This window comes from Oreochromis niloticus, linkage group LG6 (assembly GCF_001858045.2).
Source record: "Oreochromis niloticus isolate F11D_XX linkage group LG6, O_niloticus_UMD_NMBU, whole genome shotgun sequence".
Taxonomy (NCBI): Eukaryota; Metazoa; Chordata; class Actinopteri; order Cichliformes; family Cichlidae; genus Oreochromis; species Oreochromis niloticus.
This window is the reverse complement of record NC_031971.2, coordinates 33,563,347-33,591,026: the sequence shown is the minus strand read 5'-3', so window position 1 is coordinate 33,591,026 and position 27,680 is coordinate 33,563,347. Positions and strand designations below refer to the sequence as shown.

At 39.9% G+C, this 27,680-nt stretch overlaps 1 protein-coding gene across 2 annotated transcripts; it reads left to right on the top strand.

The window, feature by feature from the left end:
* The first annotated feature begins 380 nt into the window (after positions 1–380).
* ccdc85al (coiled-coil domain containing 85A, like) lies at positions 381–22,947 on the top strand. 2 transcript variants are annotated; one of them, XM_003453794.5, is made up of 4 exons: positions 381–1,081; positions 2,388–3,486; positions 19,474–19,531; positions 21,825–22,136. In XM_003453794.5, exons 1-4 carry the CDS (start codon positions 836–838, stop codon positions 21,841–21,843), a joined length of 1,422 nt encoding a protein of 473 aa, XP_003453842.1. In that variant the 5' UTR covers positions 381–835; the 3' UTR covers positions 21,844–22,136. The 2 variants fall into 2 exon arrangements, with proteins under 2 accessions (XP_003453842.1, XP_019215149.1); XM_019359604.2 differs by lacking the exon at positions 19,474–19,531 and having other exon boundaries at positions 21,825–22,947.
* Positions 22,948–27,680: the final 4,733 nt, after the last annotated feature.

Here is a 27,680-nt window from a genome sequence, read left to right as displayed (position 1 = left end):
CAGCGGCTTACAATTTGAAAATCACAGACAGTAATTTAAACTTAACGGACTACACGGTGCAACATGAGGCAGTCCAGTGAGGCTACAGACATCAGTGGATAGCCTGTTGCTTAGTTTTAGAGTATAACCTGTAAAGGTGATTATTAATTAATTTATTATTATTATCTTTTTGGCGCTTATACAGCCTATGTTTTCTCCTAAATCGTCACACTTGCAGAAATGATCTCGTTGGTGGAAAGTACCAGAATCTTACTTCAGAGTACCCCTGCAATTTCAAGCGAAGCATTTCAGAACAGTTTGCAATAATTTTGAACGTTAGGTGGCGCTGCAACCAAACTATGATTTCGGTGAGGCTCAAGCCCCCGGAGGGAGAGACCTGGAGAGAGAGAGGGAGGGAGAGAGAAAGGGGAGAGCTGTTTCCTCTCCCTGTGTTTCTGCTGTGCACAGCGGACTATCTCCTCTCTCTCGCAGTGTGCTGAGCCTAGATGCGGCAGGTGTGTGTGTAAACCGAAGCTTTTCTCACTTTGACCACCTGACCGACAGAATCTGGATTCTAATGCATATCGGCTGCGCACAGAGTCCATTTCGGCTGTGAGGATGTTGCAGTGATAGTAGAGCATCTTCTCCGCTGTATCGCACCCAGCCGGCATCGTCAGCTGTTGCTCTAGGAAGAGAGTGGAAGAGTGGGGAGCAACAGAAAAGGCCAAACTATGCGACTGATTTACAATCGGTAACCGTTTCCACCCTAAGTCGATCGGGGAGCGGATGCGAGCAGAGGTTGTCAGCGAGCCTCTAAGTATTTCTGCCCTTTGTCGGTACCGGAGGAGCTGTGCCAATGGAGAAAGCGACTCCACCGCCCCAGCCTGGGCTTCAGCTCTCGATAGCGAAGACTGAAAGTCCAGCAGAGGACATCTCCGGTCTGACTGACGAGGAACTGCTCAAGTGGACCAAGGAGGATCTGGTGCGCCGACTCAGGCGGTCTGAGGCCGACAAGATGAGCGTGATTCTGGACCACGGGAATCTCATCCGGGAGGTCAATCGTAGCCTCCAGCTGCACTTAAACGAAATCAGGGGGCTGAAGGTGAGGGGGCGCGCATCGGTGAAGGATGAGATCATAGGCTTGGAGCACACCTGAGAACGCGCATAGCAGGAGCAATGCTCGGCTGTTTAGAGAGCGCCTCTGCAAACATGGTGTGAGAATAGATGGTATATCTGAAGTTCAGGGTGCCATTGTATGGGTCATATGCGATCATTTGGGTTTAGATGGATGTAAAGCATATGTGCACTTTTGCACATGCAGGCGCTAATAAAAGCCTCTAGTATGCATTTTAACTTTTTTTGAGGTGGGAAATACGGGCTTTTAAAGTGAACTAAAAGGGGAAGGGATGTTTGTGCTTGTTAGCAAAATCAATACCAAGCTGTGCCCTTTCCACTCAGATAGAGCAATGACGAGTAGGTTTCACTTAAAAATGCTTTCTTCTAACAGTAGTGTCCGTCTATAAATCAGTGGATTTGTTCACGCAGTGCTCAAATCTGATCTTGTCTTCGCATACTTTAGATTCCTAGAAAATTCCTCCACATAAATCTACAGCATGTGGAACACAGAATCAAGGGGCAGATGCTCTGAAACTGTATGCAGGCTTTCTCCATTTCAGTAACCTTTACCCAGTGCCTTCATTTTCTAATAAAATAATTATGGCACAGTGTCCACAGTGTTTACAGTTAAATTCTGAGAATCAGCCTGGGGTTGTCTCAGCTGAAGCACATCGGGATCATTTGCTTTTCTTGGAGACCTCGTCACCTCTCCACCCATCCAAGCAGCCTAATTACACAGGAAAGAGCTGGAGGGTACAAAAGGGGGAGTAAGTAGGAGATGGAGGATAGCGGAGAGTTAAGTTGTTACAGAAGAGGAGAAAAGAAGGAGGTCTTTTGGAGGTGAAGAAAGAATCTTTAAGTAAATGTTGCTTAGTATAAAATGTTTAAGGCATGTGATTTCATTTCCATGACCTTGCCTCATTTCTGTGTGGCCTTTTCATCTCCTACAGCTGAATCTAATCTACATTACGTATTTCACATGGTACACAGTGAGTCACTGCATTTATGGGAAAGGACATAGGATTAGGATTTCATTTCATTATGATTGCATACACCATTTGATTGCTATCTGAAAGAGCAGTGAAATGTATTCAAATTGCACAATGGCTTCAGTGATTTAGTTGAAGTTAAGTAACCCATGAAAAATGACTTTGTTTTGCAACATTTCAAAAACTAATTTGTGTTCCTTAAGGAGCTTTTTTTCCTCAGGCTTTCTGGTTCATACACATAAAACTGTGTGTCGCTCTTTTCTAATTTCTAAATTTCTATTATTTTTCTTCTTGCTTTCACAGGACATTAACCAGAAGCTGCAGGAGGACAATCGTGAGCTGCGGGACTTGTGCTGCTTCTTAGATGATGATCGTCAAAAAGGAAAGCGTGTGTCCAGAGAGTGGCAGCGTCTGGGACGTTACAGTGCCAGCATAATGCGTAAAGAGGTGACCCTTTACCTCCAGAAACTCAAGGAGCTAGAGCTTCGACAAGAAGAGGTAATCCGGGAGAACCTGGAGCTGAAGGAGCTCTGTCTTCTACTGGATGAAGAAAAGGGGATAGTAGGTGGTGGAGGTGGCATTGGGGGAAGTGGAGGTGGAGGCAGTGTGGGAATGGGAGGGTGCCGTAACTCCATAGACAGCCAGAATAGCTTGCTGCTAGTGCCTGGCCAGGGGCTGCTAATGAGAGACGTAGGGGATGGAAGCAGCACTTCCAGTGCAGGAAGTGCTGACAGCTCTGATCACCCTCACCATAAACAGCCTCACCTGGCTGCAGGAGTGGGTGGGGTTGGCAGTGGTGGGGAAAAAGGAAGCCCTGAGCTTCTACATAAACCCAGGTGTAGCAGCATCAGTGGAATAGGAGGTGTAATTGGAGGAGACAGGGAGGTGTCCAGTCCTGAGCACCCAGCTGGGCGCCATCGGAGTACAAGCCTGGAGTACCCATACACCCTCCCTCAGCTCTGCCGGCCCCGCTGCGGCTCTATATCTGTGCCTGACCATAGCCGGGTCATGCGGGGCCTTAGTCCTGAAAAATATGGAAGGAACGTGGGCCACCGAAGTCCGGAGCAGCACCCCAAGCACCACAGCTCTGACCTCGTCCTGGGCCAGAGGCAGCACTTCCTAGGTCAGGGAGGCACCGGGGAGCTCTATCAGCGGCACAACAGGAGCAGCATCAGTAGTACAGGATGTGGAAGCCCAGAGCCCCGGCAGGCACATTTGGGGACTGGAGAGCACCATGAAAAGGGCTGTTTCATCCAGGGGGGCAGCCCGGAAACTCACAGGCACCAATACAGCATGAGCCCTGACCATGTGAAGTTTGGCAGCCCAGTGAGGGAAGGGCAGAGGAGGCCGGCTGGAGATGAGCTGTCACCACATCATCGGAGCATCTATAATGGCATGAATGGTAGGTTTATTTGTGCCTTGTGATGTGATCATATATACTGATCTTCTATTTAACACCTAGTTTTTCCATGCACACACCCCATTAAAGTCAAGTGAATGATGTTGCCCTTGCTTGTCTTTTAAACATAAAACATACATATAGCAAGCTGAAATAAACTGATTTATACACCTAAATGAGTGGCAGGAGACACTATATCAAAATAAGTTGAACTGCCAAACATACCGCCTTACTTATTGCACTTATTATGAGTGTATATAAAAAATAGGCTAATATATATTCAAGTGTTTACATGTTTTCCACACCTTAGTCACTAAGTTACTAAATCAATGTCCATACTCTGAAGACTTTGAAGCTCCCAAAACTCCTTACTTCTGTTCTCTCTAATTGCTTTGCATGATTTAACATTGAAAATAATCCCTATTTACCTCATACTGGGCCTTGATGCTTCTCTCGACTCCATTCTCTATATGAAATTAGCTGTTTTTTGTCTTTTTCTTCCCTCAAGGACAACTTAGCTTTGAGCCAACTTTCTCATAATTGTTGCCTCTCATAAAGAGAAAGTTTGGATAACAAACTCATCTCTTCACAGCTGAGTGCCCACAATGGCCATATTAAGGATATCCCCTGTCTTGAGCATTTAAAGCAGTCTGAAGCCTGAGCTTTTTAGCTCACAGCGATTACTTGTGCATACAGTGACCTCATTATTTGAAACTTCGACCAAGCTAAGTATAAGTCAAAAAGGAATGTAGGCTAAATAGAGTCAAAACTCTTAATTTTTTTTCTGTAGCAGACTATTTGTTGATATTGCAGAACATTTGTTTTAATATTTACCAGTTTCTTCTGTTTTACACTTAAGATTTATTACCATTAAATTTATATACTATCAGTGCTACTTTTTGGTGGGCATATTGAGATGCTTCCTATACAGATGGTGAAGGCTGAACAGTGTGAAATATTGTAATCAAATAAATATTTCAACATATATAGATATACAAATATACTTAAGGATGAAAAGTGTAGCATTTCAGGGTTTAGTGTTACAGTTTGTAATAGTGTAGAGGTCGTTTCTTTCTCTGTAAATGCAGACATTTTCTAAAATGAGATTTACAGGTTAGTTTGGAATTGGAATACACTTGTTTGATTGAGAAAACTGAGATACTCATGCTTATTCTGACTGCTGCAAAATTTACAGCATTATTGATTTTTTTTTTCATTTCAAGAGAAATGTGGGCTGACTCGGGACAAACTGAGAAAAAAACAGGTATTATATGAATCTTTCCAGCTCAAATGATCCACGCACAAATTTGAGTTGTAGCATTGCAACTGTTGCCACACAATGATGAATAAACCTATTAAATGATGAATTACCTCTAAATCTTTGCTCCATTCACATCCATCTCTGAGAGATCGTGGGGAGCTAAGGATGATGAGGAGGACGAAAAATCAAAGTACCAACTTGGCTGCTGTTTAAATACCCCACAGTGGCTGATAATGATTTCTGGAGTCCGGGGGGAAAAAGTGCTGAGTGGCACAGAGCTCTCAGATGCTAAAGGACAAATTCCTCAAGGTGAAATATCTACCTGACTTTGCAATATAAGCTTGAAATTACAAGAGAAATAGAAACAATTTACACAGAGCAAACTCAACTTTTATAGCGAGGATTTTAACTGTTTTTATTACCAGATGATGACTCATTTATGCCAACTGGATAATTATATGTTTACCTAACAATACGCAATTAAAAACTTTACAACTTCAAAGAGGTAGTACACACATTTTGTTGCTTTTGAGCAGCTTTGGGGGCAGGGATAGCTTAGTAGGTAAAGTGGTGGCCCCATGATCGGAAGGTCGGGGGTTCGAATCCACTGAATGGTTACCCTGAGGTACCCCTGAGCAAGGTACCGTCCCTACACCCTGCTCCCCGGGCGCCCAATGGCTGCCCACTGCTTTACAGAGTGAATGAGTTAAATGCAGAGAGGAATTTCCCCACGGGGATCAATAAAGTGTACATAAAACAGAATCTGACAAGTGACCTATTGGTGTCATCAGGGTGGTACGGTGGTTAGCACTGTTGCCCCACAGCAAGAAGGTCTTGGGGCTTTTAACTTTTTGTGGCACTGATTATCTGTAAAACCCAGTGTAATACTAACAATGTCTGCCTCCAGAGCCACCTGAAATTAAAGCACTAAATGGCCAGTGAATGCATTTTAAGACACAGTAGAGCCATGGTGACCTCAGAAACTACTGTACAGTATCAAGCATGCTCTCTTTAGCCATTTTGCAATCTCTATGGATTGCGCTGGATTATTATAAAGACACACACAACTTTGATTTGGATCATAATTCTGTTTCTATTTTAAGGCTCAGCACAAACTGTAGCTCTATGAGAGATTTCAATCTTGATGTAACCTGAAACCCATATGATGTCTGCAAAAGCCACGCCACATTAATGCCTCACAAATCCTTAACTGGAAAATGTTGTGAGTGCACAGGGCCTGGTAGTTTGCCAACTGTGGCATAACTGTTGTGAACTTAGCTCGGAGTGAAATGCATGCACCAAATAGCCGTTAACCAGGGCCGTAAAGACTTCATTAAGCCTGTGTATGACAGCGGCTGAGCATGTGTGTGGCCTGTGTGAAGTCGTATTGGTATATCATAGCTTGTTATCTGTCACAATTGATGTTTATCTCCATCATGAACATGTCGCTACAGGGCTTCCATGCCTCCACTAACCTGACAAGGGAACTAACTTTAAGTGTCACTACAGGATATTTACACTTAGATAGAGACATGCAATCAACACGTTGCCAGAGGATGATGCTTTTTCTGAAGTTAACACAAAAATACCACCCATCTGATGCTGGCAGATTAGAATCCACTAAAATGCTACTTAAACTAATACAACTGAAGGAGAATGAAAAGGACAAGAAAGATGAGTAGATACAGAAAAAAAGATGTGTGGGGTAGGAAACGTAAAGAGAGCAGATTTGTGGCGATATCCCTTTGTGTCATACACTGACCTAACCTTGCTGCCATGTCCTTTTTTGGATGAAGAGGGAATTTAATTCCTGTGACGATGTAGTACACTCCACTCGCTTGGATTATCCTCTAAGCCCTTTGCACAGCATTATTTCATTTTTTATGATCTTGCATGTATGCGTGTGTGTGTGTGATTTGGGTGGATGTGCTAAAGTCTCCCAGGGTCAGTGTAGCGATGAGGGTTTATTTTCTGACAAATGAACGTCTCATATTGATGTAAAACTCAACAGTAGCGAAGCTCAGGCCATTTAAATTCCTGACAAAATCCACAAAGAAAGCAAAACAACACTCTGACCTCTGCAGCCTTTTAATACAATCTGCTGCAACATCTTTCAGGAAGCTTATCACACATAGCCTATTCTGTCATTATTACAGTCAGGAGGAAGGAATACCAACAAAATGAAAGTACTCATGCTTTTACTTTGGTTCAACTCCGAGTTTCTGCCTGAAGAAAAGAACCATTATCTTATTTTCTCATCTTGATGATATATATCCAAAAGTATATTGACTCATTTATATATAAAAAGGGGCATTACAAGGAATTACAAATGAAATCAGGCCATGGCACTATAAGCTTTAAAGCAGCAGTAATTATTGGCTTGCAAATATTAAATTGCAGTAAACATTAAAGGCCGTTTTGACTTTGTATGCGATGAGGAGCTTTACAAATAATCAGTAACAGCAAAAGATCAATTGTGACTCATTGCACAAATATCTGCCTTGTGATAAAATCCCTCTCTGATACTAATCAGCCATGAACACTACAGTCTCCTGACCCAGACTGCAGGGATGAATGTTCACTAAGCCTACAGGATCTCTGCACTGCAGAGGGTCTTCTTCAGAAAAAGAGGAGAGACTTAATCATGTTTTCTGCTTTAGCAATCACATGTTCTGCATATTAGCTTAAGCTGCTCAGATGATCAGGAGGAGAAAAATAGGCTGCATGGGAAAAGAAAAGATGGTGCAGTGTGTGGGGAAACCTTTGCTCTATTTTCTTACAGTACATACAGTACTGCAGATGTGTGGCACTCTATCTACTGTATTTGTAGTTTGCTTGAAAAGTGTGTGTTTGTGATGTGTGTTGTTTTAATGAAATAGCTCAGTTTGATGTGATACATGCACAACACGAGCCTTCTCAGGTGACAGATCAAAATAAAGATGCAGTATAATGTCTAACATTGTAATGCAAGCTAGTGCTACATAATGGCTAAACCACAGATATATGAGGCTCTCATGTAATATTTGATATCAGTTTAGGCAGAATATTAGTAAGCCCATATTAGCCTTCCAAATACCAATAAAGCTACATTTTTCTGCTAGGCTATAGCGTTATATTGCATACATTGAATATGAATGTCAGCAGAATATAATTCCTGTTTGGATGATTTGCTTACACTCGAATAAGAAACAGCATATAGGTGTAATATTTTGGTGTTTTATTGTTTATATATAGAAGGTCTAACCCATTAGTCTGACAAATATAATGTTATGGCAGGTAATGGGTTTGGTGGAGCATAAAATTTGTAGTAAAGAGTCGCTAAAGTTAGCTGAAACTCTAATATAGTAACATCCACCTCCCACACAGTGGAAAAATAATGCACAGTAGAAATGCTGAAGAAAGCATTTTCTAATAAAACCCCATGAAACAACCATAAAATAATAAACAGAAAGTGGAAAGAACTCAGAAAAAATCTGTTAAAGTCTTTGATTTAGCTAATTAGCAAGACATTAGCTTAACATCACCTTATATGCATACACAGTTTAATCCAGTACCTATAGTTTAGTGTTGTAACTTTTTTTAATTGAAGAAACATAGAACAGATTTATGGCAAACAACTACATACCTTTGCATTTTTTTCCTATTTAAGTGTCAGATAAAGTTCCATTTAGGATTTCTCTTGGGTACTCCCAGCCCGTTCGCACTCCCGAGGTGTAATTTAATGATTATTTGTCAAGTCCTGCGGCGTTCCTGAGGAACGCGAAAGGTGACCGTCCGCGTTCTTATGCTATGCGCCGGGTTATGGATGAAATCCAGCAGAATCATGCTCCCGTGATAATACACGTTCCAGCCATGTATTCCAGCCCTAACCCTAACCTTATCCCTAACCTTAACGTGTGACGTTAGTGTTTTCCAAAGCGATTTAAGTAAAACGAACATACATGTGTAGATTCATTCCAAACGTTTTTTTCATTTTTCCGACCTCGTAATGTAGGGACATGTTGGGTACCCGGAAGCGTAACATATTGACGATTTGTCACATAGCGTAAAATGTTACGCTTTGGGAGTGATAAAGTGTTGGTACTTCACATTTCTAGGGAGAATTACTACCCGTGAAGCACATGGCCATCCAATGGCATACAAATTGACCAATGAGGTCCATAATATTTTTTTATAAATACCTTGATGAATGCCACAAACTGAAATAATTCAGTCAAACCCTAAAGTTGTTCTGTATTCTGCAAGTGCCACTCAAACCTTTACCTTGAGATTTAATTTTTTACAAATAGTTTTCAAAATACGCTCAACTAAACACATTTTTCCATCCTACTTCAGGCTTGTGGCCATTTTATCAAATCTCTCGCTATAACCCTCTTTTAGTTTTCTTTTTTATATACTCAAGAGGAACTGACACGCTCTGGTCCTCCATTCTCAAGCATGTGATCGAATTAGCAACGACCAATCCACTGTCTCATTCCATCTGTTAATCTCTATAATTGTGGCATTAGTTCAGACTGTCCAGCTCCTCTGGCTGTTGCTTAGAAGTGCTGCTGTCTGTCAGTGCAACAGGAAATCATCACTGAAGCTGTGGTCTCAGATAATGTTCTCCCTCGCCAGTGTCGTTGAAAAGCTAGTCTCTCTCTCTCTCTTTCTCACTCTCACTCTCTCTCTCACCATCCTAATTGGCTGCCAGTGTGAACAACCAGCTGTCGGAAAGAGAGAAAACTCTGATTACAAAGCCCTGTTTCAGGAGGAAGCTGGAGGATGTGGTGTTTGCCAGGCTGAGCTAAGGAAAGAGGGTTGAGGAAGTATTTGAGTGGATTACTGGCTGTTTTCTTCCCCTCCTTCTCTCCCTCGTTCTGTCTTCCTCTCTATAATACATCTTTTTTTTCCCCTCTTACTCCACTCTATCCTCTTCTTCCTTGCTTGTCTGCCAAGGCGATGGATGGAAAGCATCCCTTGAAAATTTGTCAAGTCTCGCAGTCTAAGCGGCCTGGGGAAACTCAAATGTTTGTCACAGCTGCTTGGTATGAAAGGATTTAGGGGAGCATTAGGCTGGTGTAAGTCAAATGGAATAATATTATAACCAGACAGCCTCATCTGCCCTGACATTCCAGCTTTACCTTTCAGAACTTCTTGAACTTGCTTACAAGACAAATGCTGCGAAGACCAACTAATTCTGATTCTAACCGTTTTTTGTTTTACAGTCTATCAGTAACTCAGTAACAGTAACTCATTTTAAAATCCCATGGCATTGGATCTTTCTGCAAATAAGAGATGAATGTTTAATTTACAAGTTGAGTAGGCATTCCCTTATTGATGTCTTCTATCATTAAAAAATTGGTTAAAAATTCAAAGATGCTTTAGAGTTAAGGCCATCAGAGACATTCAATTCTCAAGGTGGATGTCTTTATCTGCAGAGGGGAAAATGTTACTTTTAAATGTTATCATGGCCTTTGAATTTGTAATCACATCTGAGACCAATTATCCCAAACACCCTTGCCTATAGGCCATCAGAGCAGCTATTAACCCAGGAGTGCATGATTAGGCATTTTGTTTATCTTCCACTGGTGCATATCATTGTCATTTTTAATCAAGCTGCTGTAAGCTTTGTCAGTTTAAAGCCTCCTCCTCCCGGATGCAGCAAAAAGCCATATATTGCCTCTGCAACTCTCAGACAATGCCAGATCCACACAAATACTCATGACTGTGGTAATGTCAATGGGAAATGGGGTGTAAAATGTGTCTAACATAAAAACAAAAATTGTTTTCAGCAGACTAAATTATAAATTAGAGAAAGGAAAGGAGGATGATTTTGTGCTGCAGATTTAGGAGAGATGAGCTCATAATCAAATATCTTTCCATGCATGGCTTTTAGAATCACATTGTCTACACTGTGGCATGACTGATGTTATGATTATGGGTTCATAAAAAAAAAAACATAAGAAGATAACTCTGAATTTTTGATTATGTCGGGCATTTAACTATTCTAGGATTCTCCTAAACATTTCCCCCACCAGCAGCTCGTAAGTGGCTCTTTGAGTTATGAAGGAGGCTGCTTGGCGCATACTAGCGTTGCTCCGGCCCAAACCCCAGAGGTATGTGACAAATGTTGCACAGTAGCCCCACTCATCCGGTAGACATGCAAACCCAGTGGAATGGAGAACAGTCTTTGTCCTCTTACGCCATGCCAGTGGGGAACAGCCCACTGAGCTGAGAGGAAATTAGCTTGCTAGGCCAGGTAATTAACTGAAAGTTGAGTGGCTGCCATGTATGAGGGCAAGACTGGGCCTGAGGGAATCTCTCACAGTCCCAGAGTCACCAGCAGTAACCACATTTTGCTACTGTTACATTTACTTCAGTTGTAGCTGTGTGCCATTCTGAGAGCTGTCAGTCTGAGAGTATCAGGCGATGAGGTGCGAGTGAAGGAGGAAAGTGAAGCTGGACTGATACACCTAAGTGACGCATGGGAAGTATGCAGGTGAGGCTGTGAGAAGAGGGTTTTGCAGATTTTGGGTGTCTTTGATTTTGACTTGAAATAAATGTATACATTTTGGGAGCTTTAGCTTAGTGATCACATAAATTGCATATTAAATTAAGGTTAATTTACCTTCACTTTCACTGGCAGCAAATCTGTGGTTTTTGCTAATGTGGTCACATATTTCTGGATAAGTAAAATTCATTAGAGCAGTCTAAGATTGATCTTCAAGTCAGGGGTTCAAAGTCAGACAAAATGCTTTTACTTTCTTTCTGAAAGTAAGATGTGACAATTTCACATTTCTATTAAAAATATCTGTCATGTTGCTTTTTAATTATTTGTTTTAAATGATTTGAATCTGTTTTCAATTGTTTTAGCCTGCTTTTAAATGTTTATTTAATCAAGTTAAATAGATTTTTTTAACTTCTTCCCAGTCTTGTGTAGCATTCACTGAAATTAAAAAACAAAACAAAACACGAACAAAATATCAATTTTTTTTACTTTAAACAAAATTGGCTGCCTTAAAAACTACAAGTAGTTATATCAAATTAAAATTCTTTGATTCCCCTTTGAAACACAGAAATAAAACACAATATTTTGTGTTTTAACATCATGTCAGAATCAAGCTGTAACAGCACGTAGTAAGTAGTGAGGAATCATGTCTTCATTGCAAAAAGCCACATTTATGTTGGTTGTTGTGTAATCAAAATATAAAACTCTGCTTTAGTTCATCTGTCATTATCACTGGTCCTGCCCGACAAAGTATGCCTCTGTTTTAAAGCCCCTGATATATTCCATTACATAATTTAAATTTTATGTTTGTGAATTCAACTTTTAATCTTCAAGAGAAAGAACCTATTATTAATTCTTTATAAGGGTTCAGAGTCTTGTATAGGGCTCAGTTAGCTTGTCTATGGTTTGTGCCAGTTGTTGTGCATTGCCACTGGTCATACCACGCTGCTGCTCCTATCAGAGCGATGGCTTTTATAGCTCAGCTGTCTGTTAAAAATGAGATAACTTATCAGGAATATAGCATGTTGAAAGGATGCAGTTATCTACTTCCTGGGGCATAAATTATCTAATGCCCATTTTGTGTGTTTGAGGTAATGGTTTTCCTGATTTACAATAAGGCACGTGTGGAGCTTCCATTACTTTACATTATGTTAGACCATGAAATGATTGGCACCACTGTCATTATATTTATGTCGTTATCTCTTAGTAGTTCTCTTTCAGCGATGTCTTTTGGTCTGTGAGATTTCCTCTCCGAGATATTTAAATCAATTTCATTACCCCGACCCCCCACTGCTCCAGACTGACTGGCTCATTTCCTTTACAGTTATACTAAAAGGTACATTTAATCATTTAATTACCTGGCTTTGTGAGAACTTTAGCTGCAAATAAAGCATCTAGTACACAGAATTTCTCGGGTTGCTTTAAATGACAATAGATGGTCAGTAGTTTTACTAAATGATAACATAATGATGAGTTTCCCAGAAACAGCTTAATTTTGATCTCTTAATATTCCGCTAATGTTGTCTTTTTATCTTATATTAATAAGTGCTAACAAAATCTTATTTTCACTTTTTCATGTGAGAAGAGCTATGTGAGAATATGGGGGGGGTGTAAGAGCAGAATGTAAATTCACATCCACACGTAGATGTTAAAGTAGACAATGTTAATACTGGCTCATCCTTAACACTCAGTGTGACAGATGGTTACCTGTGCTCTATATTGCATAATATTGTTTTGAAGAAAATGCATAAATTGTTACAGTGCATTGCATTATTTCTAGCTAAATCTAAAGGCTTTTAATATGATACAAATGCAAAAAAAAAAAGCATTATTGTTGTTTTTAATAGCAAAGGAAGGGACCGCCTGAAAATGTGTAAACAAGCTTCAGCCCCAGGGCATGGGTCATCGAGGTCCCAAGGCTTTTGGAAGATGAAAAGCCAGACCCTTTAAATGCAGACCCTTTGTGTCACGCAAAACCGCAAAGAATTCTGGGATATTTGAATATCTAATTCAGAGCTGATGAAATTACCAGTATTGTTTCTCATCCCCACCCCTCTAACTGGCACACGCATCGCAATCCTCTATACGCTGCTCTGTGCCCAGTCTGTTATATTATTCATCAGCACTGTGGTGTGATGGGTGGTGACATGTTAAAATAGAGCAACAGCAGTTTATCTTGTGAATGTCTGCTTAAATATTTAATTTGCCTTTTGAGGATCATAGCAAAACACTACAGCAGTGCATGGAACAACAACAAGCTCTTGTAGAACTCGAGGAGATGATGTGAAGCTTCAACACAGAAGACAAAAGCAGCAGAAGAAAAATGAGAGACTACAGTTTCTATCTATAAACCATCATGAAAGAAGTCTCCTTTGTTCATGAAGTTAATGTCTTCAATTTAACTAAATTTTGCCATAATTTAAGCACTGCTAGGCCAACGTAACCGAACAGGCTTGTTATTCAAAAAGCGATGTCTTTGCATGTGTTTACACGTTGTTTCGTGAGTGTGCACCGTCTATTTGATGTATGTATTTCTTTCTGAAAGCACACACAAATGCAAACACACACACAGACATCCCTCGTAGGCTCGATCAGCCAACGGGGCGCCAATTATTCACCTCTATTCCAGCGAGTTTCATGCTCTCGTGTCTCCGTGGTCTACTTCAGCTGAACAGTGAGCCATGCAGCAGACACATGGGCTTCAAGTTATTTGCTGTTTCTCCCTGCTGCCATCACTTACTCTGTTATAGTTCTCATGCCTCAGTTGGCCATTGCACATTTATTATAGCAACATGGCAAAAAAGGCAGCTTAAATTAGGGAGGTACTGCTAAAAGCCACGGTTTGTAGGATTGAAGTTAAAGCAGATAAAAATATGTTAAAAAAGAAGAATAAAGAAGAACAATTTCAACCGATAACACTGGACTGAAAAATCTTCTCCTAAAAGTAGTGAGTGACCAATATGTAGGTTACTGACTTGCTACTGGGTTTAGTGTCACTTACAATTGAAAGAAATACTTATGTTGAAAGTAAGTATTTTTTTTAATATAGCATTAAATTGATCAGGAATGTTGTCACTGACAGTTAATAATTATTGATATCACCAATTACTTGTTCTTTTTGATTAGTGGCATTTCAGGCCAAGTTGCAAAGAAGGCAGTTATATCATGGCACAGGCACTGGCCAGTCTCAGGTATTTTATGTGAAACTCTACCTGGAAAGCCTGAAATCACTGGAATAACTTCTTTAGTGTTGATGCTGAGACCGGAGTTTGTCGGTACCATTACTGAGAACCTGTGTGGCCTCTGTTTTCCAAAGTGCACACTGTGATGTTTATGCCCTCTTGCTCAGTTGTGCACCATGTCCTCCCATTTCTCTTTCTATTCTGGTTAGAGCCAGTTTGTACCGTTCTGTGATGGGGGTAGTGCACACTGTTTTTAGCAATATCTCTCATGTAACAGGCTTTATTGCTTAGAACAAGGATGCTGTGTTGATTTTCAGAAGTTCTCCTTCCATTTTAGGAGTGTAATCAAACCTGCAAAGGCTTCTGCTCCAGGTGCTCAAAGAGCTGAATTTATTGCTGTGATAGAATTTTGATAGATGGAATTCATGATTTAACTAGCATTAGGCCTACACTGTGTGCTGAAAAACAGTAGCAATATTTGCTGTGCAAGGTGTTGATATGCCATTAAAAATCACGTATGATACGTATATATTATTGTATTAAACATGCTTGTCAGATAGTCGTAGATAAAAACAAATGTCCTTTTATTGAAAGAGACAAAAAGAAACAAAACAATTACAATTTCTTGGTGAATCAAGGTTTTTGGTGTACACTGTCACACCATGAGCTCAGTTGCTGTTTGTGAAATCTAGTAAGCAGATTTCTTTCTAATAAAGCTAATTTATCTTCTCATCTAATGCTAATCTTTTTTGTGTGAATTCTAATAACATAATTCATTATTTTCAGGCATATTCAGATATTTAAAGTAAAGTTTAAAACTATGTTGCATCCATCCATTTTTTTAATTGGTAATCCAGCTGGAGGCTGTGGAGTGGCTGGGGCTTTTACAGGGCCAAAGGTGGGGAAGATTTTGGACAGGCTGCCAGTCTGTCACAGGGCAAGCACAAAGACAGAGAACCACACACTCACATCTAAACCTGTGGCAAATTTGCAATCACCTATTCACCTAACAAGCAAGTCTTTGAACTGTGGGAATACCTTGGAAAGAATCCACACAGGTACAGGGAGAACATGCAAACTCCACACAGAATGGTCGGAACCTTTCCTTTACTGTGAGACTAGCCACTGCACCACTATTTAAAATACAGTCTTTAAGCGTGACAAAACAGTCCTGCAAAACAAAACAAAATTCAGTGTTGTTCTCTCTTTGTGTAATTTTACTGATTTAAAAGATAAGAACAGGCTCTGATAGCCTGGTGAAACCAAGTGTAACCAATTAGCATGTTGTTGCTGCTATATAGTGCTGCAGAGATGACCAAGCGGAACTGAAGTGGTACGAGCTTGAAGTCTGGTCTCACAAGACTGGGCATGGCCAAGCACAGACTCCACAAATACCCTGCATGTTCCTCTTTTCATTTGGTGTATGTATTACGGCCATGCATAATGTTATGCATTCCGAGCTTGCCATCACGCTCCAAAGTTGCACATAACAGCACAGACTTCAGCTGCCTGAGGGACATTAAAACAAGCCGCTCTCCTGCCAGATAGCTTCACTGACTGACTGACTGACTTTAGTTGTCTGTCTGACTGCCAGCTAAACGGAAGGTCACTGATCTACCATGCATCTCAACGGGCTTTCCTGCCCAGCCAGCCTGAATAATTTATATGGCAGATTTTTAGAAGATCTGAGGGAATGGCCACGTGAAATTACCTTGCATTGATTCTGTAAATTGAGAGAAGGAGAGAGAGAGATGAATAGAAAGCAACAGATCGAGGAGGACTGCGAGATGAGTAGTCCTGAGAGCAGGTTCATGTGTTTACTGGCTTGATTCACACATCAATAAAAACTTGATTACCGGTTTTGATAAATTATACAGATACCGTCATTCTGATTTGTTTTTGCAGCTCCTTTATTGTTATTGCTCAAAGCCAGCCTTCTTAAATAATTTTCAAGCAATTTTCATCAAAAAAGAGTCTTTATTTTGTTAACAAAGTGATAAAAGGTTTTGCAACTTCTTTATGAAGTGCAGGATTATGAGTTATATAAAGTTAATAATTTGGTGTCTGGTTGCTAAGGGAAAAGGGCTATATTCAGTATGGGAGCAGCTTCTCCCAAGCCAATCTTGCAGATCTCTTTGAGGGGAAATTTGGAGCTTTTCACTTGGGCTTTGGTGTACAGAAGCGACATTTATGAGAGCTTACCCCCCCCACACATTATTCTAGACTAATCATATTATCTATATACTTGACCCACTGCTAACCCCCTTCCCTCTACACATCTCTCGCATGCTGTTAAATCCAATTTTGGTTTTAACATTAGGCTTCCCCATAACAGAAGCAAACACCGCCTAAGTTTATTGTATGTTTTCTCACATTGTAACTCTCCTTCAAAAGGTCACAGGTGCTGGTTAGAATTCAGGAGGAGCAAGTTTAATTAGACGCTGATCAAGTTCTTTTAAAGGGATTCTCTGAATTTTGGCACACAGCTGGTGTGTAAACTGAACTGCACCATCACAAGACAGCAGTTTATAATCCTGTGACCTGTGTGTGTGAAAGCTGACCTTGAGACAGCAAATCCATTCAAGCCAATTGTTTCTGTGAGTTACGCAGCTTGAATCGAGTTACTTCAAGCTAACACGGTTGAATGGTTGAACGACAAACTTTTTCCTCCTGTGTTTTTTCCAGGTATATTCTGCACTTCTAGTTGTCTTTATACTGTGGTACAATTGAATTCAATTTTATTTATCTAGCCCCAAATAACAACAACAAACACCTCAAGGCATTATAGATTTATACAGTGACTATATATCATGTGCTAACATAAGCAGCTTATAATGACAGTCTGAAAGAGTCATGTAAAGATGTCTATCAATACTGCTTTTTAATGCTTTTTCTTGCCACTCTTGATCCTGACTAGATGAAGAATAGTCAAATTGTTTACATTAAAAAACCTGAAAATTCAATTTTATAATTGTTCTATAGTAACAAAGCCATTCTGAGTGTGAAGATGCCATGAAAATCATGAAACACATACCCTAGACATCCTAAGCTCTTAGCTCAGGAACAGAGGTGGCTTGAATAGGGAACACATGAAACTAATCTAATATGTGTTTGTATGTAGAAGTAGTAATAAGTGGCATATTAAATTTTGGGCTGATATATGCTAAAGTAAATTTTAGCATTAATACAAACCCGGATTCTGAAACTGCCCACAGACCATGTTCAGAGTAACATCTTCTTTCGAGTGTAGCAAATATCTAAATACAGTAAATATTGGCTTCACCTGTGTTAGCTGTGTGAGTAGAGAACGAGGTGCGTGTGACGGTGTACTTTTTTTTACCCTGTTTGTGCGCTTTAGCCGTGAAATCAGTCCCATTCCCCACATGCTGACCTCCAAGTGAAAATACCCCCCAGCCCACTGCTGCATCTACCCAACACTTTAAAGCAGTTTTCATATCTCTGTGTTATCTTGCCTTGTTCCCTGATGACCACACCGAGGGAAGGGGCAGGGAACATAGTGAAAGTGGCTACTGGAATCTTTTGCACAACTTGGCGGTCACAAGAGCATTATAAATCTTTAATGTGAGATGTTAGAGCGCCAAGGAGAGGAAATGTGCTGAAAACATGATTATGGACTCATGGGGAGGAAGAAACCGCTGGCTAGGAGAGAAAGAGATAGAGATATCAAGCAAGGGAGCAAGGATAAAAGAATTTTGAAGGGCAAAAGAGGTAAAGAGGGATAACATTTTTTTTGCAAAGTTTGGTGTGCTTATAGCAAAAACATTATTGCGCTGCTTTACTGAGTTGTGATCAGAACTTCTCGCAGAGCCATTTAAGTATGACAGGAAACTCAAAATGACGTCAAGAGCTTTCCTTGTGTTTAGGAAGAGCAAAGTTGATTGCAATGGTTCCACTGTGAAGGTGCAACAGTTTCACTTGCAGAGAGTGAAGTGAGCTACAACTAAACCCACATAATCTGGCAGTGGGGTATGCAAAAAATATCCTAAATTAGCACATCTATCTAACCATTACAAAGAAAAAATAATCAGCTATAAAAGGCTTAAACCTCAGTTTAACCTCCAGCAAATTTAAGTATTTGCCTTCAAGGTCACCTCAGTCTAGATGTTATATTATAGTACTTATGTAGATTTTGTAGGCCCTTCAGGGAGGAGAGAGCTCAGTAGGTAGAGCGTTCGCCCCATGATCGGAAGGTCGGGGCTTCAAATCGACCGAACGGCTACCTTGAGGTACCCCTGAGCAAGGTACTCTTCCTACGCACTGCTCCCTGGGCGTTGGATTGGTGGCTGCCCACTGCTGAGTGAATGGGTTAAATGCAGAGAGTAATTTCAGTACAGGTTTTGAAGTAGAGCCCATTTCATACCATCCGAAGTCTGATTCGTATTTGCTTAGTTTACTAAATAAAATTAAAAAAACCCTGAAAAGATATTATTTCAAAAGGCACTGTCTCCATGCTGCTTCCGCTTTAAATAGGTCACAGCAACATATAATACTTTATTTGGATCTTGTCTTATGTGGTCTAATCAGAGACGTCAAGTGTGCACTGTGCGCCTCCATTGTGAAGTACAATCCACCAGTCAAACCTGTTTCGTGTGAACTTGAGCTGGAAATTGATCGACTGCCTCGCTAATCCAAATCATGCCTGCTCGCCTTGAAACAAGTCTAATAACGCAGGTGCATTTTGTCTTCTGAACTTGCAGCAAAAAGGTGATTGTGTTTTTTCTCTAAAATGCCAAATTTTCCAGAGTCTCTCATTCTGCTCAGTCACTATGCAGGGTGGGCATGTGCTGATTGGCACCACTGTTCTAATAACAAACTTGCTGCATTCCAAGTTTGATTTCCGACATATAATTTAGCTGATAACAGAAGCTGCTACTCCATTAACATGTTTTATTTATTAGTCATGTTTCCTTGCTTTTGCAGTCTAACCAGACAGACATCAGCTCTAAATCATTAGATTAATGAGACAATCCAGTCTTGTCAAAACAACACATTCACGTCTCTTCCTCTGTCTCGTTCCTCTTCCTTTTTTGTCACAGCTTTGATATCAGCCGGCTGCTGCACCAACAACTGTAGAAATGTCAAGCTATGGGACAGGTAAGAATCCCTCTCCACCTTGTTTCTTTTTCATAAACTTTTTTTGTGTGCGTTAATTAGAATCTCTGAAAGAAGAAGAACAGCTAATGAAGGTCGTTGTCTCTTCTTTCCACAAGGGCCCATAATCCTGTAATTAGCTCCCATTATTCTATTTTGCCATACAGTGTGCTGCTTCCTTTAGCTTGCGTCTTGAAACCTATTTAGTCGGATGGAGGGATTTACATTAGAAGGATTTACATGAATAAATAATGGACTCTTTCAGTCAGGAGTGTTTGAAATACATACAAAACTATTTGGACTTTATTCTCTTGCTAATCAGGAGGTAATCTGGATCTGAACCCTACAATGACACAGGATCACAACAGATCCTGTGTCATTGCAGGGTCATTCCGTGACTTAGTCTGGTGCACTGCCTCCAGATGAGTAATGTGTTGGCATGCTTGATCTAGCCCAGGTGTAATCACAGTGGGTTTACTGTGGGACTACAGAGTTAGAGGTGACCCTCTTCTGTCCCCGTATGCCATCCTACATCTTCAATCAGTCCCAGCGGGAGGCCGAGATGGTTGTGTTAATATTTAATGACCGCGAGACAAGACGTACCTCCCCCTAGAGGACAGTTGGGGCCCCCCTTGGCCACCCTTGTCGTTGTTTAGTACACCAACACACACAAGCTGTAATTACAAGCCACATGCATGCTTATTCCCCCAAACATGAACTTCTCTAACATGCACATTAAGGACTGTTTGTCCTTTTTCTTTGCATTCGTATTTTTCAATCCATTACCTTTTCATGCCTGAGCCCAGTCCCAATTACCTTCTACAAAAACATCCGTGACTCAAGTGAAGAAAAGAATAAAGTGTACTTTTTGTCAGAAGATGATTTGCAAGCTCAGAAAAGGCAACAAGGATGTGCTAACAATGCGGACTGCAGTCAGGCCTTCTGGTCGTCCCTTGGCTCTCCACTGAGGTGGAGACAGACGCAGGCAGGAACAAAGGGATCTGTCACTGATAAGTAACACAAAAACCTGCAGAGATGAACATCTTACTCGCTCAAACTCTCTCTCGTGCTTGCTCTCTGTCCCCCTCTCTCTCTTTCATTCGCTCCCCTCAGCAGACATATGTAGCTAATGGCTATTTACCCATGCAATCTTTTTTTTTTGAGAAGAAGTAAAGAAAAAATAACTTTGAGAATCGGGGCTCAAATTCCTTTGTTGAAAGCTCACTCACATTTACAGCTGTCGACACTGCAAACTATTGTAAAAAAGACTTCCTTCAAGGTTAAACAGTGGAAATAAGAAGCTGGTGACCTGTACTTGTCCAGCAACAAAATACAGGCAATCTGGCCTTTTTCCACACAACAAATATTGACAGGAAACAAGAGTGTGCGTAAAATGTATGATGACTTTATTCCATTTAACTCTGTCATGTTCATTCTTGCTCTCTGTCATGCTGTCATGGCTTACTGGGACTCTCAGATAGAACTGAACCAGCATTATCATTGTTAGAAACATATCTGTTTTTCCTAACATAACAAGGAAAACTGCAAATATAGAAATAATTAACATAGCAATATATCTGTTATAACTCCTATTTATCATTTAAAAGCCGTTTTAATTAATGTCCTGTTCCGTGACCTGCACACTGAATAGGACTTTGAATTACACATGCTGTAACGCCCAAGCTTGAGATTAGTGAAACACTATCCCATACCACTTGAAAAATCCCTTCTTCTCAAGCAAATTAATGTGTTGCAGGACAGTGAACAAGAAAGATGTTAGGTTTGCACTTGTTTTTTAATATTCATGGATTTATATATTAAAATAAACTACAAGATTTTGAGAACTTCCAAAATATAAGATACAAAACAACCAGGACAAGCTACAAAAACACTGCAGACACTTCTGCCCAAACAAACTGGAAACAGTGCGTATATATGCTTAGCCCTTAGCACTCTGGTTTATCCAAAATCAATCCGGTTGGTTTTTGACATTTGTTTAGGTGTTTTTGTTATTGTGTTTGGGATTTAAAAAAGTTTAAAAAGATTTAAAAAGTTAAGATATTTAATAATAAGTTATTACAAACAAAGAACTCTTGAAATGAAGAGTCTCACAGCGAGCACATGCACCCCTGTGACCTCACACTCACTGATTTCAGTTATTTTTCCAAACACACATCATTGTTTCAGTTAGTTTTTATTTCTTCTAAAATGTCACTCAGTTTGATAAATGTTTGTTTTCAGACCTGCTTTTACTTTATAGTTAACTGCAATGGCATGTCTGTCTTTTCCTGTGCAGCTTTGACGCTTCCTCTTGACCCCAACTTGGCGACCCACGCCTCTCAAAGGGAGGACGGGTTGCAGTGAGACAGCCCTCCTGCATCTCAGGCCTCGATGGACACAAGCGCCCCTGGATGCCACCTTCCACAGCTCCGGATGGTCTGTAGTCCACGGCCTCATCCATTTCCTACAGCCGTTAAACAGCCTGCCTCCATGTTTTCGTTTCTACATATCGAGAGTTTGAGCAGACAGGGGTGGGAGTTTTTTGTTTTTTTTTCTTGAATGATATCAGTTTAGTTGGTAAGAACTTGTGATGACTGCCGCACCTAAATGGATGCAAATGGAAATCTCTCCCAGCCAACCGAGACATGGCTACCTCCTGGAGAGCACCCAGAGAGAAAGTGAGAGAGGCTGGGGATTGGTGTGAGTAGACGAAAAGGACTTTGCACTGTATGTGCTGCTACCCTCTGTTTACAAATGCAGATCACTGGTGGAGAAGCACATAAACCTTTCTATATCCTGCTGTTAAAAACCTTATTTTCCTACACTCTCCCATTTTTTTCTGCTCCCCCCTCCCCCCGCCGTCATCTTTAGGAGTGATCTTCAGTGTATGTAATGAGACTGGTGTAATCTAATGCTCTGTCTCTCAGTCTACAAATCCAGATGATCACATGATTGCCATCGTCTCCTCTCTCATTCATACTAAAAATTCAGAACTCTTTCAGCCATTTCAACTGAAGGTAAAAATAAGACAAAATTGTATATGTCAAAGATGTTCTAGCAAAGAAAAAAAACCACATCCTCTTCCTGTGTCTTAAACCAAGATGGTCAACATTACTAGCTGCTGACAGATGTTCTTATTCTATGAGATGCAATGTTCAGGTGTAATTTTTCTTTTTGTATTATCTTCTTTGCTCCCTCAAAGCGCCTATATTTAAGCTGGGGAGAAGATTATACATTTCTCCATGTTGTTTTTTTTTACAAGTCCAAGTAAAAAGTAGATTATTGGATTAGTTTTCTATATATCTATATATATAAATACTATATGACTATTATTTTTGACTTACTGGTATTAGAACTATTATATGAAAATGCATATGATACAGTATATCAAATAATAAATAGACTTCTTTATCTAAAAGTGGATTGTTGGTTCAATTTTTATTTGTGTGCTGATTGCGTGAGTGAGCTTTGCAGTTAAACGTCAGGTTGGAGTATAAGTTGGTTCACAGCTGCTGTAAATCAAAAGTTAGATGAAAAAAATATTATTCATCAACATAAATATAAGTTTAAAGTAATCAGTCGCTTGAAATACTATGAGCAGTTGCAAGAAATCACGTTAAACATGATAACCCGAAATGTAGCCACATCTCATTCTGTCAGATGGTAGACAATAGTACAAAAATGGAAACAATTTCCTATTGAATCACAGTTGCAGTTTGCTCTTCCTTCCTCTGCAGCTATAACCTTTCCTCATATCCTGCAACATCTGCTGCACTACTGAGAATTTCCGTTATAGCTGTGTGCCGGTCAGTGTTTATGGTTTGGTGTAAGGGTACGGTGTCCATGACACTCTGGTAAAAAAACACTGGTTTTAAATAAATATGTAAATCTTTAATACTGAGTTGCAAATAAATTGTCTAAAAGACAGCTGGGCATTTTCGCAAACGTCAGCTTAACAGAAGAAAGCAATGTGCTCGTTAGGCGCTACATTCAATAGCGCACTGATGCATATTTGGGAACCGTATGAGAACAAGACAAGTCTATGTTCATTGTAATAAAGGAAAATGTCAGCGTTTGCAGCACTGTCATTCACTGTTTTAATGTATCTGTGATAGAGTAAGGACAAGAAGGCTCTAAGGCACAGGGGAATAACTTCTTCCTGCTCTGGCTACACAGACAAAGTATTATGAGACTTCTTATTTGATATTAGTCTTGGAGTTGTATATGTATCCAAGTCAAGGTCAAATGAGGTCAGTTAAGTGCATAAATACAGTTGTATTAGACTCTGGGTTGACCCTCACTGGGTTGAGGTATACACTACCCTAATAGTGAAAATAATTGACGTTGATCTGGTTTGATATGATTGCTCAGAGTCATTAGGGTTTACTAATATGCCCCAGAAAGTCTCTTTAATGAGGGTCTGTCTTTCACTGGTATTTAAATCACATATCTTTACACTGCACATATGGGAAGTCCTGCTGGGGAGATGGAAGGATCTATAGTGTCTGATGGAAGTGAGTGATTGCCTTATGTATTAAGTGTTAAAGTGAAAAGGAAAAACATACGATGCAAACAAACAAATACATCAACGTGTGCACATCCTGTCTTAGTGTGTGTGTGTGTGTGTGTGTGTGTGTGTGTGTGTGTGTGTGTGTTGTTCCAAATACAGTCATCTATGAGGTGTGTGCATTTCAGTGAGCCAGTCAGCAGCAGGTTGATTAGGACACACCCATGCCTGCTCGTCCAGGACAAAAAAAGTGTGCGTGCTTTTATTGATTTGTGAGCATCTGTGTATGTGTTCCTATTTCATGATATAAAGCTGCAGGTTATGTGTTTGCGTAAGTGTGTGGGTGAGAGCATGCAGCGCCCTGATCTGCTCTGCTGCATTGCAGCACGTCCTGCCCAACCCGAGGTCGCCGTCGTCCTCCGCCAGGGCATTCTTCCAAGGTCGCAGCAGGTCAATCCTCCCCATCTGCATACCCAGCCACTGCAAGGGTAAATCTATAAACACCACACCAAATCTGTCAGCTGTTAGAGCAATGAGACACCAGTAAGAACTAACACAGAGATCAGACATGTAATCTACCCAGATGACCAGTCAATCAACCAGGAAAAGCTATCAACACAAAATGAACTACTGACACAAACATTTTATATGCAAACACATGCAGCTTGAGTCAGATACGGTGACACTTTAACTGGGAAGCTGTTAGCCTAGAGGAATTTAAACAGGGGAGTGCTTGGTTTGTGCAGTGCTACTGTATGTGTGTAGATTCAGCTTTAGACTTGGTAGAATTTAACAAAATTACTGGCAGAGATAATATGACTTCTACATGACTAGATACGCTTTTATATAAGGTTGGAACTCTGTTTAAAATTTTCTGGGAAGTGTGCAGAATTTATTATTTATAAGTCAAATGAAAAAATTAGATTTTTCATTTGTTACTGACAGAGATCTGACAGAGTAAGATTCATAGCTGTGTTTTGACACTACAAACCTTTCTACTCACTGTAAAAAGTACATTTATTACTATGTCTTGTATTGGGCAAATTTCCTCCGTTGCTCCACATTAAGCTCTTTTACATTAAAAGACTGGTATTACTGAGAGCCAGAAATAGGCTGTCTGGATGAGGATTCAGTAAAGAGTTTTAGGATAGACAAAAAGCTTTTGCAGCCATGCTTAGAACTTTGGGAAATCCATCCATGTGACTTATGCAGTCATTACTGACTTAACACTAATAGTAACACATATCACAACCATGCATGCTTATTTAAGCCATCTGGGCAAAAAGTAGAAAAAACCTTTAATTGCAAAATGTCATAGCAGCCATTTAATTGTTTATATTCTAATGTTTTGTTTCCATAAAGGCAGTTTGGGGTTGTGTTTAGTTTCATATCATCCCTGTACTCGCAAAACTTAGCCCAACTTTAACTCCAATACCATAAATTATTTTGGTAACAGATAAATAAAGAGCGTGAATTCACTAGAACTAAAAATGTTATATGTACCAGTGGTATTTATCCTCAAAACATTCATTAAATTGTCTTAATAATTTTTAATTTACATGTATGCATCTTTATGTTTAGCTAGGTAAATGTGAAATGAGTTTAGCGATTTGCAGAAATGTGAAAGCATATAGGGAAATACAGTATTTAAGGAAAAACAGAATCTCTTCCATTTCAACCTTGAAAGTCAATATTTAGTATGACCACCTTTATTTTTCAAGGCAGCCAGAACTCTGTTGACCTTTCTTGTAATGTTTTAAGTAGTGTTGAGGAAAAGTTCTCCAGGTTTCTTAAAGGACACTGCAAAGCTCTTCTTTGCATGTTGGCTGCCTTTTGTTTTATTTTCCATTAAGATGAATCCACACACTGACAACAGGTTGAACCAAAACTTTTCTACTTGGATTCATCACTGAAACACAGATAGCTCAAAATATAACCCCCCAACAAACTAATTTGGTACGTAGGAAATGTGTTGAGATGGGTGGGCTATAACTATCTGACACCAAACACAGTATGACAGTATCCTGTGAGTCAACTGGTAAAAAAGATAATTAAATGGAGTACAATAACAGAAATTAACCTTCTAGACACTAAGCAATATGTTAGCATGCTGGTGGGAAAATTTGTAGGTTGTACCTAAAAAAAAGCTTGCCAAAAAATGGTTTTTTGAGATTGCATTTCAGCAACTGTAATATGTCTTTTCCTCTCTACAAGTACAACCAAAACCCACTTCAATGTGACTGATATCTAGAACTCAGAACAGATCTCTGTTTATAGAGATTAACAACCAAGCAAACGGGAAAGGTGCAAGTTCTGCTTTTCTGAGAAAGACTAATCAGACATAAAATGAATCTTGTGGTCATCCCTCTGTTCACCTCACCACAGCTGAATCATCAGATTTCTTCTCTGAAGTATTTTTCTACAACCTCCTAAACAATGTTTATATAAGCCCTTGCCCATCAATTAAAAACACACCAACAAAGGATTCTGGCTGAAATATATGATATTAAGTCCTTTTCTGCAGTTTTTTTTCTATTAATGCATTGATAGCAAAAAGTATCACATGATGAAGAGTGAGAGACTTTTGGATTAAACAAAATTCTTCAGCTGACAGCAAACTAACCCTCATTCGGACCATGTATCTCACCAAGTGTGACTTTGGGGAGCTGTTTGACAAGGAGTGGCTCGTTGTACAAATACTCAGCCTCAGCTCATATGCCAGGATGTTTGGGGTTTTATTACATTTTTGCAGCAGGAGGATTTCAATCGGGATATCAATGATTTATCATCTAGATACAGCAGAAACAAACAAATAGATGGCTTCTATGATTTAGTGTAACACGACAAACTGTCACATTTCCCCTGTATGAAGGAAACTTGTTTGCTTATGTAGGTGGTTGGTGTCCCAGCGAGCATCTTGGTATAAAATGTAAACATATCATCTGTCAATAATAATAATGCATGCTCTGCACACTCCAAGAAACATCCTCAAGTTACACTGATATGATTAAGTACACAAATACTATTTTCATTTCATTGCCATATCTGTGATTCACAAAACTACCATGTTCTGTCAGCATAAACACTTCTCGAATATTTGTGCCTGTGTTTGCATATTAAGTGAGGAAATGAAGTGCTTTGTCTGCATTTTTAAGGCGATCATAAAAAGGGAAATACTTCACAGCGAATGCAGCTTTACGAAAAAGCTTGTTTAACTTCCCACTCCTTGTAGGTCACCATCATAAGCAAGACAATGAAGTCGATGCTGCATACGTCTTAGACTCGTTTGCTAACGATCCATCTCTAGAACAATGGAGCTTAATTACGTCCTCTAATGACTTCACACACAAAGGCTAATGGCCAACAGAGATAACAGATCTGTCATTACCACTGCATATATCTTGGTTGGAAGCTTCATCGTGAGGACACTCGCCAAATTTATCTGGGTCCTACAGCGAGAATGACTAATAGGTGTGTTTAAAATCCACTTTTTACCAAATTTAATAACTGACAAACTGAGAGTCAGCAAAATATTTTAAATCACATTCAAGACAATAATCTGTGACACTTTTTTATTAGAATAGTCTAAAATGGGTAAATCTTGAAATAATCAAATATTAACTGTTTGTTTAAATGTCCACAAAT